Consider the following 19,124-nt stretch of genomic DNA (forward strand, 5'->3'; position numbering starts at 1 on the left):
AATAAGATAAAGAAGACAAAAATAATAAAAAATATAATATATATATATATATATATATATATATATATATATATATATATATATATATATATATATATATATATATGTGTGTGTGTGTGTGTGTGTGTGTGTGTGTGTGTGTGTGTGTGTGTGTGTGTGTGTGTGTGTGTGTGTGTGTGTGTGTGTTAATATAGAATTAATTTATTTTTTAAACAAGTCTTGGGTCAGGAAAGTTTTAATTATTTTTTTTATTAATAACGCATATTAACACAACGCATTTATTGCTAAAACTGTGTGTCCCATATTTTAAAAATTAAAAAGTGGCAACAGTAGTCAAGAGCCGTACTTTAATCTGGTTCTAGGAAGCAGCCAACAATACAATAATTTTGTACAGGGGGACTTTAGTGTTAAAGTCTGACTGACTAAATCTTTGCGCAAACAGACATGAAGATCAGTTGATGATGTCATTGTCAGCCGACGTCAAAGCATTTTCAGCACCAGCAGTGTGGCCAGTATTGACGCCTCGCGACTGATCTGATTTCAGTTCTCTGCTGTGGAGACGTCAGCTGAAGTTGGGTGAGTTTCGCAAACCGCGCCTGTTGTTTTCGTTATAAACGGTTTAGGACCATTCAATAAACACGGTTTGAAATATAGCTGTATACTGCACTCATCAGAGCACGAGTCTAAGCATTTAGTGTGTGAAGCGCTGCTATTTAATTAGCCTTCAAGGTTTGAGATGTGATATCAGTCAAAAGTACTGACTTCACTATCAGTAATTTACAACCTTTCGGTTTGTGAAAAAGTGTGGTTGAAGACTAAAATAAACTTGCTTAATCTACATTTTTAATGCGCATACTTAAAGTGAAGATATTACTTTTTTTTATATAATAGCTTACAATGACTTTGGCGGTTAGTGCAGTGTTTATATGAATTATTTTAAATTTCCTAAGCACAATTTGTTCCTCAAACTGCCCTTGTTCACCCACGTTTACAATAATATTAAGCACTGTTAATTTTGTATGCTTTGTTTTAGCTGAACAAACTGTAGGATTTACATGGACCTATTTGTGTATCTCTTTTGTAAATATCTTGCTTTTAGAGTCACGTGATACTTGTTGATCCATTCCAAACAATTTATTCATAGCTGCTGAAGATTGTAGATAAGCATCTTGACATTGGTCAGAGTGTTTTGTGGAGACCCTGTATGTTAATTCACTGTTTGTGAATGCTTCACAGAGAGAAGATGATGTGGCTTCTATTGTCTTTGGCCCTGTTTACATCTGGACTGGCTCAATGCAGACTGTCTGTTAAGGACGAGACAGGACTGGACCCTGAAGTCAATATGAACATTGTAAGTAACCAGCTGGGGTGTGCAGTCGTTTTCAGTCAGGGGCCAAATGCAGAATGCAGAAAGTTGCCGTGGGCCACATCACTGTAATAATTTAAAATAGGACTAGAAGCTACTAGATTGCCAATATGCATAATCTTTATAGTGTATGTTTGATATTATGTTTTGAAGTTTTAATCATAATTTGTGCTCTATGGTATGCTTGTGCAGGCCCTACCTTTAAATAAAGGATAGGGTATTTCGCTCACATAGAACGCTTGGAATGGAACAGTATTTTTGTCTTATACAAAATATTATACCCATTTATTCACATTTACATTTTTTTGACATCCATTCAGTGGCACTGCAAAGAACATATATATATATATATATATATATATATATATATCTGCTACTGAGTGTTGGGTGTGACCCATCACAATAATCAGATTCAGATTACATTTGATCATTTTATGAAGTGATTCAAGGAATTACTCTTTATTTTTCTAGGAAACTCTTTATAGATATACATTTTTTAACTTCTGTTCTGTTGTTACTTGCGTTACAAATACAATTTTAATTTGAACAAAATTATTGTGCTTCGTTTTATTTTGTAGACATGCATTTGCAAGCTGAGCGTGCCTGTCAGGCACAGATGTGCAAGTGCTTTAAGTGCTCTCTTCTACAGTTTGTCATCACTCAAATGGAGCTGTGAAGCCTGTGAATAATTGTTCTTGTTTCAATTAAATATTAGAACAAACCAATTAATGACCGTATACTTCCCAGTGCTACAGAGAACGTATTGGAAGAGTATGTTCGGATAACGTGTCTCTGTGCGCGCTCAATAAACTCTGTTCAGTCCCTTGCATGATGTATGATGTGAGGTATCGGGACATTTTTACAAGAACAAGTACATGAGTAAAGTATCTAAACTAATGTCAATCCTTTAATAAATGAATAATGTTTTCTGCTGGGCACTTCATCCTTGAAAATAAGGAGTATTCCAAATTCCTGTTGAGCTCTGCCAGTGTATTAAGCTGGTGACGACGCTAAACGCACTAGTGATGATAGCAATATCCAGTGCCCAGAATATGAATTTCATATAATTTCTCCATAGCATATGCCTAGTTCTGTTCTGTTTCTAAAGTCTCTTGTGTGCCGGACTTTGGACACCCCTGATTTACAACGTGTAAAAGTACATATTGCATTGAGAGAGGTTTCTTTATTGTCCAGCAAAAGTGGTGAATAAAAATATATCTCAATAACAAAAAGTTTTACTTAAATACATTATTTTACATTTTATCAGTTGAAAAGTGTATTTTAGTGGTCCTAACAGAATGCACAGATTCCTCCACAGTTCCCCATTTTATCATGTGCTCTAGAGAGGGTAACTCATAAGTTGACCGTCTCTATAATAAACCACATATGAACTTTGAACTATGTGAACAATACCTTTTGCTTTGTGAAACTGTAGGCTTAAAAAGTGGAAAAGTTTTTTAAACCATACTCAAACCACCTTTTAAAAATTTTAGACATTATATTTTTATATTATAGTTTATGTTACCTTTTGTGGTAAGGACACTGTAGAATATGAGTGCATTTTATGAAGACATTTTGTTTTTATTTGTATCCAAATCAAACTGGTCTTGTATAACAAAATGTACAATATTGTTCAGCACTGTTTTCAGCATTTAATTTCGGCAGCTTTGTATTAGTAATAATAATTAATTATTAGTTACATTTTTATACTGCTTCTCTCACTCACAAAGTGCTTTACAGAGCACGTGGGGGAATCTCCTCAACCTCCCTGTTTGCTTTGGCTTAAACCGTTTGGCAGTTCAAATCTTGAACATCATGTTACGCCTTCAATGAACTTTCCACATGATTTTTTATATTATTTCCAATTCCTCATTTTAGCATGTGCTCTAGAGAGGGTGGTGGATTCATAAGTTGCCCCTCTTAAACCATATTAAACAACATTTTGGACTTTGTCGTCTTTGTATCCCATGATTCAATATCACTTTGTCATAAGCACTTTGTAAAGATCTCCTCCAAGGATGACACTTGACGTAGTGGCTTAGAGGTGAGGTTCTTTATTAACCTTAACAATGTGCGCTCAGCACTTCTAAACACAAGCTTAATGACACACACACACAGTAACTCTCATGTCAGTCTCTCTCTCCCCATGGAGGCCCTCTGGCTGCCTTTTATGCCGCTCTCCCCGTGCTCACTGAAATTAGAGACAGGTGTTAGACATAATTTAGCTCAGGTGTAAGCGCCCTTACTGCTTTTCTCTCCCGGACGGGCACTTGACCACGCCCCCGCTGCCACACACTTGTAATGCTTGCTAGAGGATATTTTGCTGGCTTTGTGTAAAATTTTCCCAAAAGACTCTGAAATGGAATTGAACTTTGAGTGATATTTATTCACTTCCAGGTGGGGTTAGATATGAAACAAGAGTTCTTGGTTTAAACAATGATATTTCCTAATCATTGTTTGATTATTTACACAGGTCAGATATTCGTTTGCAGTAATGCTGAAAAGACAGTAATTTGATAGTTTTCATAAAAGATTTAATAGCATTGCGACCTGGGCCAGTTCTATGATGCAGTCTTTTTAATATTTAGGGTGGGCAACTCGGGGGACTTGCAGTTCTGTACTGTGCTACAAGTGGCACAGAAATTACCAGACTGATCACATTGTGAATTTGCTGAGAGGAGGTTGAAAGTTCTGCTGCTAAAATCAGTCTGTGTTCACTGAAATTCGAACCACTGCCCCTAGTAGCCAAAGCTGGAAGTGTTGTTGAGGTGAAATGTCTTATTGGCATCATTTATTAACTCTACCCCTTAACCCAAATGCCAACTCTAACTGTAACTGTCAGTGGAGTAAAACATTTTATTTTAGAGCAAAATATCTCCAAATTGCACTCACCAGTCTATGTGATCACGAGTACTTCCTGGTCTCCATGGAACCAGAACCTGTGCCGTGAAAATTGCAGCACATCAGTAGCACCTTTGGGAAAGTTGATCATGTTTGAATTGATGCAAAATTGTCTGATAGGGAATGGACCTTGTCAGTAATTTTGTAGTATGGGCTCAATTTCCGGGTACAAGAACATTCGGAAGCAGCGTGTCTATTTCCATTGTGATTATTGCAAACTTCACCTTAAAATGTTTTCATCAATAGCAGCAGCCAATGGAAATATTTAAACTGGCATCCAAAACATCAACCCATATTTCATTGCTTTGACTAACAGATAGTCCCACATCAAACTCACGCCATTGGTTGAGTCGATGTTGCTTAAAGTACTCCAGAGCCACAGTGATTACCCTCTTCAGGAAAATCAACCAACGAATGTCTTAAAGGGGTCATGACATACTCTTTTTTTTTAAATAATTGTTTTAAAAACTTTTAAATAAAAGTATTATCTTCCCTGAGATCCACTTATAAGTTAAGTTTTTTTGCTCTAAAACAGTCATCATTTAATAATATGTGATAATTTTCCACCCTGTCTCTGGCCCTCTGTCTGAAATGCTCGGTATAAAGCTATCTGGCCCTTTAAGACTTCAGTGTAAACGCACACTGTTCTGATTGGCTTACTCTGTGCAGTCCTTCAAATACAGCCATATTTATATTTGCCATATACATATATTTACAACTCAATCTAAAGAAAATGAACAAGCTTCAAATTATAATTTATAAATCTACATTTCAGGGTTAACAGATAAGGTACAGTATACCTAACACATTTCATCTAAATGTATCAAAATTTTCACTCAAGCACAGCAACTATCAAAAAGTCATGACATTTGAAACATTCATGAATTATGGTTTCCTGATGGGCCTAGTAGTGTTTAACTGCCGCATCTTTCAACAAAAGTGCCTTTGCAAATTTTGAATCAAATTGTGACTGGACAAGCAATCTGCGCTGATCTGAGATAAAAACATACAATCCACGCTGAAATGTTTTAAATACGCAAACGTAATACTGTCCATGGTGATGTTGGGTGCTTCAACAGGCCAAAGCAGGGATGCTGGTCTTCACATCTCACATCTTCCATATTTGTTTACACAGTCATTTGCAGCAGCAGCAGAATGAGATGCGTTTTAAACGTTGCGCTTGTATCACTCTTAAAACCTGGCATACATTGCCAGAAATGCATCAAAATGATTAAAGATGTCCATCTAGTGCATGTGTACAAAAGACTAAAAACTAAAAATAGCAAAGATGGGTGCAAAAATGGTCCAGGACACCTTCAGAACAGCACAACAGCAAACAGCAAGATGAAACAGGATGGAGGTGTCCTTATAAGTTGACATTGCATCTTTTAAAAGTGGCACGAGATGAATAATAATGGTCAAAGCCGTTCATCTAGTGTAGAAAAATATTTAAAGCCAGACTGGCACAGGAAGGTGTCCTGTATAAGTCCCCTTTGCTGTAGATGAATCTCCCATGACAGGCCCTGACTCCTCTTCACCTGTGTGCCTGACTGTGAGCACCAGTGGGTGGGGCCAAGGGTGCAATGATGGAAAATAGGCACTGATGTCTTGCTGAAGAGGCAGTCCCATGCAGAGGACGTCACAAGTTCCACAAATTCCAAACGAACGGTTTCAACAGCCTGGCTTAAATAATTGCTATTTTTCTATTAAGGAGGAAGTTTTCAGTTCTGAAACTTACAGTATGTTTTCATAGTACCTCTTATAGGTATGTCAAAAGATCAAGGAAAATGTTATTCCTCATGTCATAACCCCTTTAATCATAGTTGTCTCTGCACATTAAGAAGGTAAAGGAGAATGTATTTTAACATGAACAAAAAGACACTTGGAGACACACTCCAATAATAAAATATACCTCTGATGATTTTGATAGCAGTTAGATTTGCCCTTGATTTCAAAGAGAATTCTAATCTCTATAACATCGCCTTTAGAATGTAGTTTGTGACATTCTGCGTTTCATCAGACATATGCTGTTGAGTTATTTCCTCTTGATGCAGAAGTGCTTGAAACATTTATTCTGTACAGCACAAGCTATTTCTTCATGAAGAGAGGACCAATACCCCATTTCAAAGGAAGTAAGAGAGTGAAGTGCATCCCCCAGTGCTTACACTCCCCATAATGTGTTTTGAGCCAGCAGTGGGTTTATCCTTAAGTGGCCTAAAGTAGAATAAGCAGACAGAAGACCCCAGGGAGTGGGAAATTGTGGTGCCTTTAATTATGCATGGGGAGATTGCATTGCAGACCTGGAACCAACAAGCTCACACAACTTCTTTGAAGTCTCTGATTATAATGTATCTCATATCTGGGAGGAGGAGGAGGAGCGGTGTGACTCAACACACTGAAATAATTGTGCTCTTGAAAAGACAAATGACTAAACCAAGAATTCGTGCTGAAGCAGTGTTTTCTATTTTCAGTTTTCATTACATTTTAAAATACTGGCATGCAATAATTTTATGATGACAAGTTACTGTGTTACGTTCATGTTAGAATAAGACAAATATAGCTATTCTTTAAAATGCCTACATTTCTTGTTCAAACAGCTTTTCTTTGTCATGCATTTATAAAATATATTAGTTTTTTTTATCAGCACAGAACAATGCTTTTGCTATTTTGAAAAGAGAATGATTCACTGAATGGGTTTGCTGTTCTATATAATTGCTTTTCCCTTACATGGAGGTTTGTTTACATTGACTTCTCAATACTGTTGTATCTATCCCTTGCCTTGAACTATGCCCATGTTCACCGCTGTGTTTGTTTCCTGTAGAGTGAGATCATAAGACACTGGGGATACCCAGCTGAAGAATTTGAAGTGGTCACTGAGGATGGCTACATCCTGAGTGTCAACCGAATCCCACAAGGGGTCAAAAGCAAGGCCTGGCAAGGTAAGGCTTTGTGTAAGATGGATTTGAATGAGCCTATTCATGCTTCTGTCCGACTTGCGTTGGTATGAATTATTAAAGATGGGATCTTGCTTTCTGCACTGACATGGCCATCTGAAACATGAATCTCTGTAATAAGATCGCTGAATCTCTCTGACATTCACTGAATAAAACAATTACTCACTCTCATGTTGTTCCAAATCTGTGTGATTTTATTTATTCTGTGGATCACAGAAGGAGATGTTAGGCAGAAGATTAGCTTCAGTCACCTTTCGCTTTCATTGTATGGAGCAAAGATGCAATGAAAGTGAATGGAGACTGATGCTAAAATTCTGTTTAACTCCTTTTGTGTAACTATCCATTTAGCATCTTAGCATGATATGGTTTTTAATAGACATGTAGCAAAACAAGAGGGAAGACGTGGTTGTAGATGAGTCAGGAGGATCTCCTTAACACTCTGGTATAACTCTGGTATAACCCCTGTAAAAAAAAAGAAAGCAACCAACACATGACGCCTTTTTAGGATTTCCTTTTCATGAATAACCAGATCTCATGATCTCTTGTGAGGATGTGAGTTTATTAGAAGATCTTGTTTTGATAATTGATTAGTTTGTTTCTCTTTTCTTTTGCTACACATAGGGAAGCTAGGGAAGGTTTTCGCAATTTGGAAAATGGATTGCAATGTGTAGAGATTAGAATAAATCAATGGCTTTCAGCTCATTACAAACAAGCCTATTGCTGTATCGCCTGCTCTGTCCTTAGATATGATATTGTCAGTTATGAATAACAGTAATATTTAAAGCTTTTTAAACCCACTTTCCATTTACACAGTTTTTGGAACCCACCCACCTCAATTTTAATATATATATATTTATTATTATTATTATCATCGAAAATATGAATATATTGCAATAGCATATTTGTCTATTTTATAACACATTTATTACACATGTGAATTTTATCACATATTCGATCAAATAATCACAATTAAGTGATTATATAATAGTCGTGACAGGCCTGCTTTGTCTATAAGTGTGGTTAAATCACGGCTGTAACCACCAAAGACACATAGGGGAACACATGGCCCCCCAATATTCAGATTAGTGGCGATCAATATGGGTTTTTCAATGGAGAGTTCTCAAATCTTGAATATTTTGGTTTAATGTTCTCAGTGCTGTTATAATAGTGCTTCTGGAATCAGTATTCAGTTGTTTAAAATTTAGTGCTTCCCATAATTCATTAATGAGCAAAGAGATCTCTAAAGCTCATGCTTTCACACTAATCTCACCAGGGAATCCACTGGAGCAGAAAACCAATTCAACAGCCATACATCAGCTTCCACTCTCCCTCGCTGTGCTAACACAATGTCTCATGTTATTCTAAGTGAGAATACATTTCCCTGACACAAATCCCTTTGCTGGAGGATTTGAGGGCCTTTGAGAATCTTTGGCCTTGTGCATCTTTGCGTTTCACCCATTGTTATAGATTAAGGACATTGTTGGCTGTTCTTTAGTTGACCTTCAGAATTAATAGAAAATTGGCTTATGCAAATGAATGCGAGGAAATGCATTTGGTACTTCTTAAACCGCACTTAACCAGGAAGCCAGGGAATTTTGAAGACCACGTTAAATAGACAAACAGTACAGTTTTTGTATTATTGCGATCATAAGGCTGCATGTGTTTGTGTGTGGTGCTGGGATTTGGTAAATGTTAATAATGAATTTTGATAAGCAATAAATAAGTAAAGTGCCATCAAGCTGTTGATTTCAGCTGGTGCTGAGTGGTTTGACGTTCTGTATATTTGGCGTGTTATGCGCCGGAGCTCTGAGGTGGCACATGAGAGATGCATCTCATTTCCTGCTGTTCCATTTCCCCGAGTCCCACAGGACACAGTGCTATATGACTCAAAGGAACACCAGGGAATGGTAATGTTTTTTAGCACCAAGTGAACTTTCACAAAGCTATTTGGCTGTAGAGTATGTTGAATCACACCTAAGCAAGTACATTAATGTATTTTATAATGCATTAAATCAACTCATTCACTTTTATAAAACCTTGATTTAGGTTGAAGAATCTCTTTAATATGTTAGGTGTAAAGCAATGATTTTCCTTCTTCATTTCCCATAAACCCTATCGGGACTCATTGCACAATGCTCTCGTTGGATTCTCCTACAGTAATGTAAAATGTAATGTCTCAGTACCATTGCCAAAATCTTGCTCTGTGAGTTGCAGGGTTGAAGGAATGGCTGGTATGAAGTAAAACAATACTATCAGCCAAAGGTCTGTTTGTGCTACTAAGAGCTCACATCCGGTTTCTGACAGATATTTGTGATAAAGGTCCCAAAAAAGATAGGATGGCACGATGAGCCTAAATTTAATGCACATGCTCCCTCTGCTGGCAAAACTCTTCATTTCAGCACTGAGAAACAGGTGGATTTGGTCAATTTAATTCACATCCATTGAAAAGTTTGGTGACATCTTCACTCTTTTACCAGTCCAGTAATTCAGGATCTCTTGATCCATGTGTATCACAGAGCCCAAACATGTAGTGTTCCTCCAACATGGTCTCCTTGCTGCTGGAAGCAACTGGGTGACAAACCTTCCCAACACAAGCCTGGGCTTCATTCTAGCCGACGCTGGATTTGATGTGTGGATAGGCAACAGTCGTGGGAACACATGGTCCAGAAAACATGTCAGCCTTGACCCTAAAGAGAAAGAATACTGGAAGTTCAGGTATGAGAACAAAAGATTTTTGGATGTGCATATGAGATTCAATGGCACTTTGTATTCATTCATTGTATTTTTAGTCTGTTTTTGTATTTTTAGCTCTGGAATACTTGATATTGATTATAATTGTGACACTGACACTGAATATTTTTGTATAATGACCACTAAACTGTGTAATTGACAATGGCAACTGTGCTAGTTACACTCAAAAAAGAAATTCAGTCTATTTTTAGATTTACGCATGACAAATTTCCATCAATCTGAATTGAGTCATCTTTTTATAAAATACTGTACATTATTATAAATTAAGCGTAAATGTGAAGTACTGAAGTTTAAATAAATGCTTATTAAAAAGCATAAATTAAATAGATTAATTAACTAATTAAAAATTTATTTTAAGTTAAAATACAAATAAAAGAATTCACATTATGCTAAAAGGAATATTACAGGGTCAATACAAGTTAAGCTTAATCGACAGCATTTGTGGAATGTTGATTACCACAAAATATAATTTTGACACCCTCCTTTTCTTTAAAAAAAAAAAAAAGGAAAAAATTGAGTTTACAGTAAGGCACTTACAATGAAAGTGAATGTGGCCAATTTTTGGAGGGTTCAAAGGCAGAAAAAAGTTTATAATTTTATAAAAAAAACTTACAATAACTCTCTTGTTATTATTTGGTCAGCGAAGTTGTTTGCATTTTTTATTTTACAGTAATTTTAGGATATTAGTGTTTGTTGACAATACATCATCATGGTAACAAAGTTTTACTATAAAATGTACTAAAATTCACTATGTTGTTCCGGTGTCCACCCGACCCGCTGAAGGATGGCCTTCTTCAGGTCCTCATCAGCCAGGCGAGTTTCCACAGGAAGCTGATCAGCCGTGAGTGGGACCTTTGGTTAGCCGGAAGCGGTAGCCGCTTGTTCGAACGGTCCTATGAACGCCTGCAGCTCATCCTGGGGCCCCATCTTCATTAGCTGCAGATGGGACACGGTTGTCCATGAATCCAATGAGTTTATTTACACACTCAGGATGCAACTCAAACAAAAATAATACTTTTCAGCAGCCAACATAAAACTGCTGCTTTTCATCTTCCACAACACACACACACTGCACTCAGGTTCAGCTCACTCTACCTCCTCACTGGAATCTGGATCGCTAAATCCGTCTCCAACTCTCATTGCAATGACAAATAGCTGTTAGAGACAATAATTACCAGGTGATGATTCTTACCGTTCTCACCACCACGTAAACTTTTCTGTGTAAAGTTATAGTAAATTTTACAACTTTGTTACCATGATGATGTATTGTCAACAAACACTAATATCCTAAAATTACTGTAAAATAAAAAATGTAAACAACTTTGCTGATCAAATAATACACAAGTTTTAACAGAAGAGTTATTGTAAGTTTTTTTTTTAATAAAATTATAAACTTTTTTCTGCCTTTGAACCCTCAAAAAATTGGCCACATTCACTTTCATTGTAAGTGCCTTACTGTAACCTCAATTTTTGCCTTTTTTTTTTTTTTTTTTAAAGAAAAGGAGGGTGTCAATTTTTTGTGGTAATCAACATTCCACAAATGCTGTCGATTAAGCTTAACTTGTATTGACCCTGTAATATTCCTTTTAGCATAATGTGAATTATTTTATTTGTATTTTAACTTAAAATACATTTTTAATTAGTTAATTTATCTATTTAATTTATGCTTTTTAATAAGCATTTATTTAAACTTCAGTACTTCACATTTATGCTTAATTTATAATAATGTACAGTATTTTATAAAAAGATGACTCAATTCAGGTTTATGGAAATTTGTCATGCGTAAATCTAAAAATAAACTGAATTTCAGCCAAACCTCCATCCATCAATGCATGGTTCAAGACGAGTCTTTGGGTGCTAGTCACAAGGTAAAGTTATGCATGGGGATATCCACGATTAACCTGTAGTGACTGTGGCGATTTAATTCTGGGGACAAATGCAAAGTGTTGGGGCTTCAGTTAGTTCCAACCTCTTGAAACAATTTTTTGTACAAATTGGCCAGCGTTTACCACTTAATTAAGGGAAATTTGTTTGGATGGGTCCTGTAACAAAGCGTCTCTGTGTGGGATTTTTGATGCGCTGGCTGGGGAGGTGGAGCCGGGGGCAACTACGTCAGCTCCGTGTCAGGATGATGTAAAAGAGGGGAAGTCTTGGCATTCCCAGCCCTTAGAGGATTCCCCGCCAAGGATTTCCCTCTGGAGAAGACACAAGACAAGTCCCTTCGACATGCCTTCATCCAAGTGAAAGTGATTGATGGTCAACGTCTTCAGACAGACATCGCTGCCGCTGCACTCTCATATCCAAATTTTCCATAAATTATTGGTTGTATCGAGTGATGCAGGACACTCAGACAATAGAGGATACAACCCAATTGTTGATACCGAAGAGCTGTTGGGAAATGTTATTACAGACGGCTCATCATAATCCGATGGCGGGTTACTTAGGGCAGGAAAATCACTGAACAGTCTAATGGCCCGTTTCTGTTGGCTGGGCATTCGCGGGCATGTTTGTAGATGGAGTGCAGTATGCCACGAATGTCAGCTGGTGAATCAGCCAGCCACCACAAGAGTGCCTTTGTGCCCACTTCCTTTGGTCGAGGTCCCGTTCGAAAGAATTGGTACGGACCGCATAGGGCCATTAGAGCAGATGTCCCGTGGACTTGGTTTTGTGTTGGTTCTGGTGGACTACCTCTATGCAACATTTCAGCACGTAGTGTTGCAGAGACACTCTACAGAATCATCTCCTGAGTGGGGATTCTGAAAGAAATCCTAACTGATCAAGGCACTACTTTCATGTCACTTACACTACGTGAGCTGTATGAATTATTGGGTATTATGTGGGTATAATGATTTGGACAAGTGTGTACCACCCACAAATGGACGGCTTGGTCGAACGGTTTAATCAAAACCCCAAAAAACGGCGTATGGGCCTAAGCCTCGCGGTGTCCTAGAGGTTGTGAGGGAAAATTGGGAGGAGGGACCATGAAACATTAAAAACTAAATTCAATACGTTCTTGAGCTGAGAGCAAAACTCCACACATGAGAATTTGCTACAGGCTCAAGAACGTCAGTCCTGGCTGCATAACAGGGAGCTCTGCTATGGGAATTTATACAGGGAGATAAAGTCCTTGTATTACTAACCACATCAAGCTCAAAATTAAGTGGCAAGGGCGAGTCGATGAGGTTACAGATGGGGCGGAGCATGGCAAATTTACCACCTCAACCTCTTAAAACCATGGAGGGAGGTGGTCCCCATGTCTGTGGCGACAGTATTTCCGGAGAGGGAGGAGTTTGGGATGGAGGTATACTTAAAAGCCAGTCGAGACGAAGACCATCTGTCTCGATTGTCAAAGATGTGGCCCGGTTGCAAAGATAATTTTCTGATGTGTTTTTGCCCACAGGCAGCGGCATATGCAGCATCTAAGGGCAGTTCTGAGGTCTGCTTGAGACCCAAGACCAAAAAGGAGGTGAGATAGTTCCTGGGGCTGGCTATTATAGAAGGTTTGTGCCTAATTATTCGGACGTCACCAGCCCACTGACTGATCTCACTAAAAAGGGAGCCCCAGACCCGGGCTAGTGGTCAGGGCCATGCCAACAGGCTTTTATGCTGGTGAAAGCTGCACTTTGTGGTGGGCCATTGTTAAATGTTCCTGATTTTGCTCTCCCTTTTGTTTTACACACCGATGTGTTGGACAAGGGGTGGGGAGATGTGTTGTCCCAGGTGGTCGAGGGGGAGGATCGCCCGGTGCTGTACATCAGCCGAAAGCTTTCGGCGAGAGATGCGAGGTACAGCACCATTGAGGAGTGTCTGGCTATCAAGTGGGTGGTCCTCACCCTTTGGTTCTATCTCCTGGGATGGGCTTTCACCCTCTGTTCGGACCACGCCCTGCTCCAGTGTTTCCATCGCATGAAGGATACCAATGGCTCTTCAGCCTTTTAAGTTCGAGGTGGTCCACAGACCAGGGGCGCAGATGGCTGTCGCGGACTTTCTCTCCAGAAATGGGGGGTGTGTTTATGTTTGTTTTATGTTATTTTAAGTTCAGTTATGACATTAGAACTTACATTGACTATTCAGCCGGTTCCCGCCTCCTCCTTACCCACTTTACTTGTTACATTAATGTTCAAAAATTGGCCCCCAATTACTTCCATTGTAAGTACCTTACTGTAACCCAGAGTTTTTTTTTTTTTTTTAAGAAAAGGAGGGACAAGTCTAAAACAATTTTGTGGTAATCAACATTATGCCATAAATGCTGTCGGCTGAGCTTAACTTGTATTGAACCCAGAATATTCCTTTAATTCATAATTCACTATACTGTATGTAGTGACATGGCTGCATGGATTTGCTTCCATTCAGACACCTGTGTATCACTGAGGTCCGGCACTGATGTTGGGCGATGGGGCCTGGCTTTCAGTTGGCATTCCAATTCACCCCAAAGGTGTTCAGTGGTGTTCAGGTCTGGGCTTTGTGCAGGCCAGTCAACTTCTTCCACATCAGACACAGTAAACCATTTCTTTATGGATTTTGCTTTGTGCACAAGGGCATTTTCATGCAGATATAGAAAAGGGCTCTCCCCAAACTGTTTCCATAAAAATGGAAGCACCGAATGCCCTAGAATGCCATTGTTTGGAGTAGAATTATGATTTATCTTCACCGGTATTAACGGAGTAACCAAACTCTTTATTTAGAAGGGGGTGTCCACATATTTTTGGCCATATAGTGTATATACACTGATTAGCCACAACATTAAAATCACCTGCCTAATATTGTGTAGGTCCCGCTCGTGCCGACAAAACAGTGCTAACCATCATCTCAGAATAGCATTCGGAGATGATATTCTTCTCATCACAATTGTACAGAATGGTTATCTGAGTTACCGTAGTCTTCGTCAGATCAAACCAGTCTTCATCCTATTTTCTCAGTGGAAAAATAGCCATCCAAGCAGGGGTTTTCCTCCCTATTTCCTGGTAGATGGTGTGCAAGAGTCATTCACTATAGAAACCGCAAACTCCTCTGCAATTTTGAACAGCATGTCTTCTCCAATATGGAAACACCGGTAAGAGGTAAGCGTCTTGAGTTTGTGTAATTAATCAGTCTGTTGTGTCTCTCAGCTGTGATGAGCCTTAATGATGAAGTTGTTAGATTAAAGCCTTTTAAAGCAATTTTCTAGCTTTAGTAGTGTAGTAGTAATACTAGCGATCACAGAGTGCTGTTGAATGTAATCACTGAGTGATTCTGACATCACTTCACATCACCAACTTGCTCATATTACACACAAAAATGGTCTTTTGCCTCCACCTGCTGACTAATTTTGTGTAATGTCACAAAATGTATTATAAAGAGACAGAGAGCTCTTATATCTGCACTGCTCTTACACTAGATTAGAATCACACGAACAAAAGCAGAGTGATACACACAGTGAAGCGTCCGAGTGCTGATGGTGTGAGACCATCAGTACTCATGGACCACCTCTCGTCCAATCAGATTGAAGGACCGGAACTAACTGGTGTTTGTATGTATGTATATATATATATATATATATATAAATAAAACATTTTGTGTGCGTGTTTATGATTCTCATATCCATCTGTGTTGTTGTTTTCTCACAAAATGAAACAATCTAAACTCAAATGAATACATTGCGTGTAGTATGCAGGATAATGTACAAGCTGGTCATTATTGGAAAATACAAAACCTGATCACTGTGTCCTGGTTTATTTTGAAACAATGACTGTCTGACAGTACATGATTCTTACTTATTCTAATAATTATCAATTGGATTATTAATGTATCAGCCAAAAACATCAAAAACTGTTTTTCTCTGTGTGTGAGGCAGTCATGATGAAATGGCTAAAAAGGATCTTCCTACAGTGATAAACTTCATTACGAAGACCACTGGCCAGGAGCAAATCTTTTATGTGGGACATTCCCAGGGAACCACCATAGGTATCAACCATTCTCCAAGCATTTCAGATTGATGTACTTTTTTGGAAATGCGATACAGAGATGCTATTCATTAAATAATTACTCTTCAAAAGATGCCCCGAGATATACTGTGCACATTATTACATTCTCGTGTGTTTACTGTTGGTAAATGCCGAGTCTGTTATTATGTAGGACCACCTCACATGTCACAGATCCAGTTTTTTCAATGCATGATGTGTAATTTGTGTGTATTGTGAAAATGCATTTAGCATGTTGCTCCTACAAGAACATTTAAATGTTTATTTCCTATTTTAGTATTGATGTGTAACCTACTGTTCCTCTCTTTTGCTTCTTAGCCTTCATGGCTTTCTCCACAATGCCGGAGCTGGCCAGCAAAATCAAGATGTTCTTTGCCCTGGCTCCTGTTGCCACAGTGGGGCTAACAAAAAGCCCTATGACCAAATTGTCTGTTATTCCAGAGTTTCTCATTTGGGTGAGCAGTTTGTTCAAAACCCTGTTAATCTTTGTGGTTTGAAGCACTACACATTGGATGATTTACAGTACCAGTTCACATCAGCATATTCACTATGTGTCTTGCAGGATCTCTTTGGGAGTAAAGACTTCCTGCCTCAAAATGACCTGATCAAGTTTTTTGCCACTGAGTTCTGCAGCAGGAAGCCTTTGAGTGTGCTGTGTGGAAACGTTTTCTTTCTCCTCTGTGGTTTTGATGAGAAGAACCTGAACATGGTATAACATTATCCGATTTGTGCTCTTGTAATTGCTACTGAAAGTAACAGACCTCAGACCTTTAACTGTCTAGCAAACACTTATAGGCTAGTGACTACCCAGATTGCATTATCAACTGCCTAGCAACACCCTTATCTTTCAACCATAAAATCTGTCTTTAAACTGCCTTGCTATTCAAACTACATAAGGCCTATATACCCTTAAAACTGCCAAAATATCTCTTCAAATAATTTTCAAACTACATGAGACTTTAAAGCCTTTTTCAATGTTCAGACAAGTCTTTGTCAAGTGAACCTCCATAGTTTGTCATGATGAACTTTCCTTTTTCTAGTTAAAGCATGCTCTTTTATGTCAATGAATTTGGGAATGTTCATGAGTTTGTCTCTGTCTTTCAGACTAGAACACCTGTGTACACGACACACTGCCCAGCAGGAACCTCAGTGCAGAACATGGTTCACTGGGCTCAGGTAACACAATCTCTGTCACATGTTAATTTGTCTTCCTTTCCATCAGTAATACATTTGAAATCAAAGGTTTCTGCATTTTTTCTTAATTAGACAAACTCAAAATTAATGACGTTTTCAAAAGGTTGTGACAGTTCCTTTCATCTGCCTCAGTGTAAGATATCAGTGTTTAGTAACAGAGCAGAGAGGCACTGTGCTGTCACAAGAGTGTATTCTGGACAAGGCCCACAGCTGCACTCAGATATGTTAGACATTCTTCTGTGCCTATTAGGCCATTTTGCACAGCCTGTGTTCTCTGTTCTCATGTTTTTTACTCTGACACCTCTTTTTCTTTTTGGTTTGAACATAAAATCAGACTATGAAAAGTTTTGCTTCTCTTAATGGTTTGCTAGTTAATCTTCAGTTGATTTTTTTTTAGATAAAATATGCCTGTTATTTTTGCTGCTCTAACGAAAATCATTACAAATGAAGCCAAAGCAAGATCAACCGTTGAACAATGGCAAGCAACACACATACTGTGAGCATAGGCAAGTGGAGCGGTGCAAACAATGAAGCATCCAAGTGCTGCTTTAATTAAATATCAGCATGCTTAGAACGCTGCTTGCCCAGTCAGATTAGAAGACATAACAAACTGTTGAATATTGGAGATTTCATTACCAGTTATACGTTGTATTTTACCTGCATTCTCAATACTTCCTGTTGGAAAGCTTAAAATGAATGGCCAACACACCATCTTAAACACATCTGCTGTTCTAGATGTTGCATTAGATAGAATGATTTAGTGAGACTGACAGTAAGTATACATAGCAGCTACTTAAACCAATAAACCAATATGTAACCACACCTTACTCTTATACACTACACTTACAAAGACTTCTTTGATCATTTTGGCTCAAATATGTTAATGCTTTTAATATTGAACAACCTTTTACCTCCTTTGTTGTTTAAATTGTTTTTTGACACATTTTTTTTCTTTTCCAGGCTGTAAAATACAGTAAGCTAATGGCATACGATTTTGGAAAAACTGGAAATATGGCACATTATAACAAGGTAATGTTGAGGAGGCTATTTTCATAATTTTTCTCAACAATAACTGTAGATTTAATATACTGTACATGTCGCATTCGCAGACACTTTTGAAATATTTAAGACACTTGAGAGAAGGCACCTTTTGAGCTCATCTTGCTTACCCCATCAGACAACCCCTCCTCTGTACAACATACAGGACATGATGGTACCCACAGCTCTGTGGTCTGGTGGGCAGGACACGCTGGCAGATCCTCAGGATGTGGCTCTGCTGCTCACACAGATACCTAAATTGGTGTTCTACCGCAACATTGATCACTGGGAGCACCTAGACTTCATCTGGGGCTTGGATGCCCCACAGGAGATGTACAACAAAATGATTGAATTGATGAGGCAATATGTGTGAAGAGGACGTTTTGAGCATCAGGTTTTATCATCAGTTTTAAATTCTTAACACTAATTCAGGTCTCTTTTTGTTTGTGCATGTCCCCTGTGCTAAAATGTGTCTTTACAATTGGAAATATGTATTCCTGAATGTAAAAGGATAACTTTGGTTATGAGGAACAGAGAACTTACTTTGGTTTGCCTTTAGTTTTACCTCTAACCATGAAAACAAGTGTATCATTGTTTGCTCATGCTGTTTCAGGTGCTGGTAAACCTGGTAATTTTTCAAATGTTGTTGTTACAATAATCTGAGCCTTTGATAAGCTGTCACCTAGAAACTGAGCGTTACACTCATGATAAGGGGTTGTCTTGGAAATGCACTTGTTCAATGCGTTTTTTACTTTAGCTTTTACTAACCACTACTAGACAAGTTTATCTTGCCATACTGTCTCATCATGGTCATGTCATGGATCATACTTTTTTTTTTTTATGTTAATCTCTGATTTTACTGACTTGCTTTTAAGTATTTTTGATTACACTGACCAAAGTATGCCTTTTACTTTAATTCTTTGAACCATTCTGTAATGAAACCATGACTTGAACTTAATA

General features: G+C 38.2%; 1 protein-coding gene across 3 annotated transcripts; it reads left to right on the forward strand.

Annotated features, from left to right (window-relative positions):
* Positions 1 to 445: 445 nt before the first annotated feature.
* Positions 446 to 19,029, forward strand: lipf (lipase, gastric). Of its 3 annotated transcripts, none has more exons than XM_052112702.1 (10): positions 446 to 576; positions 1,237 to 1,351; positions 7,089 to 7,206; positions 9,738 to 9,936; positions 15,806 to 15,915; positions 16,251 to 16,387; positions 16,495 to 16,641; positions 17,037 to 17,108; positions 18,087 to 18,155; positions 18,236 to 18,369. In XM_052112702.1, the coding sequence occupies exons 2-10, from the start codon at positions 1,244 to 1,246 to the stop codon at positions 18,278 to 18,280; spliced, it is 1,005 nt and encodes a 334-aa protein (XP_051968662.1). In that variant the 5' UTR covers positions 446 to 576; positions 1,237 to 1,243; the 3' UTR covers positions 18,281 to 18,369. The 3 variants fall into 3 exon arrangements, with proteins under 3 accessions (XP_051968662.1, XP_051968661.1, XP_051968660.1); XM_052112701.1 differs by having other exon boundaries at positions 458 to 576; positions 18,331 to 19,029; XM_052112700.1 differs by having other exon boundaries at positions 461 to 576; positions 18,304 to 19,029.
* Positions 19,030 to 19,124: the final 95 nt, after the last annotated feature.

This window comes from Xyrauchen texanus, chromosome 40 (assembly GCF_025860055.1).
Source record: "Xyrauchen texanus isolate HMW12.3.18 chromosome 40, RBS_HiC_50CHRs, whole genome shotgun sequence".
Lineage (NCBI taxonomy): Eukaryota > Metazoa > Chordata > Actinopteri > Cypriniformes > Catostomidae > Xyrauchen > Xyrauchen texanus.